Source organism: Trametes versicolor (genome assembly GCF_000271585.1).
Source record: "Trametes versicolor FP-101664 SS1 unplaced genomic scaffold TRAVEscaffold_192, whole genome shotgun sequence".
In the NCBI taxonomy this organism is placed as follows: domain Eukaryota; kingdom Fungi; phylum Basidiomycota; class Agaricomycetes; order Polyporales; family Polyporaceae; genus Trametes; species Trametes versicolor.
Genome location: NW_007360512.1, coordinates 1 through 2,584, shown reverse-complemented (window position 1 = coordinate 2,584; position 2,584 = coordinate 1). Strand labels below are relative to the sequence as shown.

At 54.4% G+C, this 2,584-nt stretch overlaps 1 protein-coding gene across 1 annotated transcript; it reads right to left on the bottom strand.

Annotated features, from left to right (window-relative positions):
• Positions 1-1,458: 1,458 nt before the first annotated feature.
• TRAVEDRAFT_54803 (uncharacterized protein) lies at positions 1,459-1,769 on the bottom strand (the record flags this gene model as incomplete). Its single annotated transcript, XM_008047739.1, has 2 exons — positions 1,459-1,558; positions 1,603-1,769. The coding sequence occupies 2 exons, from the start codon at positions 1,767-1,769 to the stop codon at positions 1,459-1,461; spliced, it is 267 nt and encodes an 88-aa protein (XP_008045930.1).
• Positions 1,770-2,584: the final 815 nt, after the last annotated feature.

The window sequence follows — 2,584 nt, the reverse complement described above, 5'->3', positions numbered from 1 at the left end:
GATTCATGTAGAATCAACTCCTGGCCGAGACGGATTCGTCGGTCGCTGCGTCCTCCATCATAGACAAAGACGGTATACTGCTCCTGCGCAAAGATTTGGTAGGTGGGGGCGGTGGTGGTAGACATGGGGAGGGAAGCAGTGGACATTGTGGGCGACGGTGGGCGATAGCGTGGTGGTGATGTCCGGGGGATCAGCGGTGGCGGGGATGCTTCTTGTTGGCTGGCGCTAATCTTGTTTAACATTACGTGGGATTTTCCCACACCTTCCGCTGGGGCGCCTTGTAAATGTCTGGGGGTCCTGACGTGGCTTTCTTGCCTTTCCTACCTTTCCCTCTCTTGCTGTCGTTGGCTGTGGTGAGAGTGGTGTGGGTACGCTCTTGTGGCTTTCCTGTGGGAGCTGTTCTTTGGTGCGTTTTTCCTTTTCCTTGGCTGTTTTCCTTCTCCTTTCGGTGGTCCTTTGGTGAGGGTGCTGAGCTCGCTGTCTGGCTTGTTTGCTTCTCAATGTGTCTTCATTTTCCTGGTTCGTGGGCCATGGAGGGGCATCGAGAGTGATCAACCGAGGCTGCGTGCTCTGCCTTCTCTTGGTGGGTTCGGTGGTGGGGGCGCTGAGCCTGTAGCTCTCCTTGCTCGCTTCTCAACATGTCTTTGCTTCCTTATTGAGGGCCGTAAAGGGACATTGGGAGCGATAGGAGGGGCCTCATGCTTTACCTTCCCTTTTACTTCTCTGGCCTTCATTGGCTGTCCGTGGGTCTTCTTCCTCCGTCCTGAGTGCTGTTGTCCTGCGATGGGCACCGTTTGTGCAGCCACACTCCCTGAGTTTGTCAACACTCTTCCATTTCCCTGGTTCGGGGCTACGGAGGTTTGTTGAGGGCTCATGGGGTTGGGTGGTCAACCCGTTTCGTTGGCATGCTTCTGGTAGTGGCACTGTCCTGTGGTGGACTGGCCACGGAACAAGATTTTTAGGAGCCAATGAAGGGTTTGCCGATGCTCGTGTCTTGTCAGATCCTCCTTTCCAGTCGATGGGACGGTGGCGAGCCTCGGCGGTCACTTCGTTTGACTCTTAATTTTGTTTCCTCTTGACGGGGTTCTGCTTTGTTTCATTTCTCCAATCCCTTTTGCGAAATCCTTCGGCAAGCAGTGGTTGGCAATGGCACAATCGGTTTAGCTGATGTCGCTGATTTTCTTTTCGTTGGTTTTTGCGCATCATGAGCACCTGAATCTGGGTGGCCTTCGTGGCGTGGAATCCTGCGAAAGAAGTCAGGTATCTCAGCTGAACAGATTTGGCCAGCTTAACGAGCTGTGCGACTGTGTATCCAGGACGTCCTGACTTCATACTCTACCCTTCTCCCTTTTATGAACTTCATCAGCTCTGTTTTCTCTTTCCTGAGTAGGGTCAGAGACAGCTGATCTTATTCCTAAAGGTAGAAAAGAGATATTGGTCCGTTCCTGATGTGGTAGTCTAGTCCTGAATAGTCCAAGCAGTGGTGCCCTCCGCCCCACAGTCATTGATGAAGTCTCCATCTACAACCGAGGGCGTATGAGCCTGTCTCGCGGGCTTCCTGTTCCAAAGGTAGGCCTGCGCATCTCCCGCTTTTGAGCGTACGTCTCCTGTTTTGCTTTGTTGATTATTCGGGCGATGACTTGTCTGCGAGAGTCTCCTTCTCTCTTATGCTTCTGGGCGGCAAAGCGTGCAGCACGGGAGCGGCGCTTCTTTTCGTCCTTTTCGATATCCTGGATCTTCTTTTCCAAGGTGGGGTTCTTCATTGGCATTCTTGGACTTCCTGGGTAGAGTGGTTTCTCCAATATATTTTCTGGGCTGGATAGCTCTGGTCAGGAGTGTCTGGGTGGGCTGCGGGGCTGTCGAGTGATGAAAGTGGGGAGGAGTGATGATTTTCCCTGGCTGTCCTAGCTGTTCCCTTTATATTCCTGGCTGGCGCAGCCTTCGGGTACCTTCTGGAATCTTCCGTAGGTCTCCTTAGAAGATGCCCTGATTTTTCTGGGGTTCCCATAATTTTTCTGGGGTTTATAGGAATTTTTCAGCAATTTGTAGGAATTTTTCTGGAGTTTTCTGGGTCAGAACTAGTGTTTTGAAGCCGAAGTTCAATCTCCGCCGTTAGTTCCGGGGCCAGAGCTAAGTCTCGGGTCGGGCTCCTTCCAAATTGGGTAGTTTTGGGCGCTTGCCGGCTTGGGGCGTCCAAACGGGGTCGTCCGGGGCCGGGGCTTCCCTTTTCGGAAAGTTTCCGGACGCGTGTGGCTCGCGTGCTCGGTCGGACTCGGTCCGGTCACGTGACCTCTTGGCTCGTGACTTCTTCGCGCGTGGCTGTTCGACGCGTGACCTCTCAGCGCGTGGCCTGCCGGATTTGGCTCTCTCGCGGGCGCTGGCTGCTGGCACTTGCCCTGGGGCCTCGCTCGCTGCCTCCTTCGTCCTCGACGTCGTCTGCCTCCTCCTCCTCACCGTTCTCTCGCTTTCCCTCGGTGCTTCTTCGACTCCTCTCGTCGTTCTTCGGCTGTCCTCGATGCTTCGGTGTTGCTGGTCGTTCTTCGGTGCTGCAAGCTCGGGTTAGTTCCCGGGCTTGCGGCTGTTC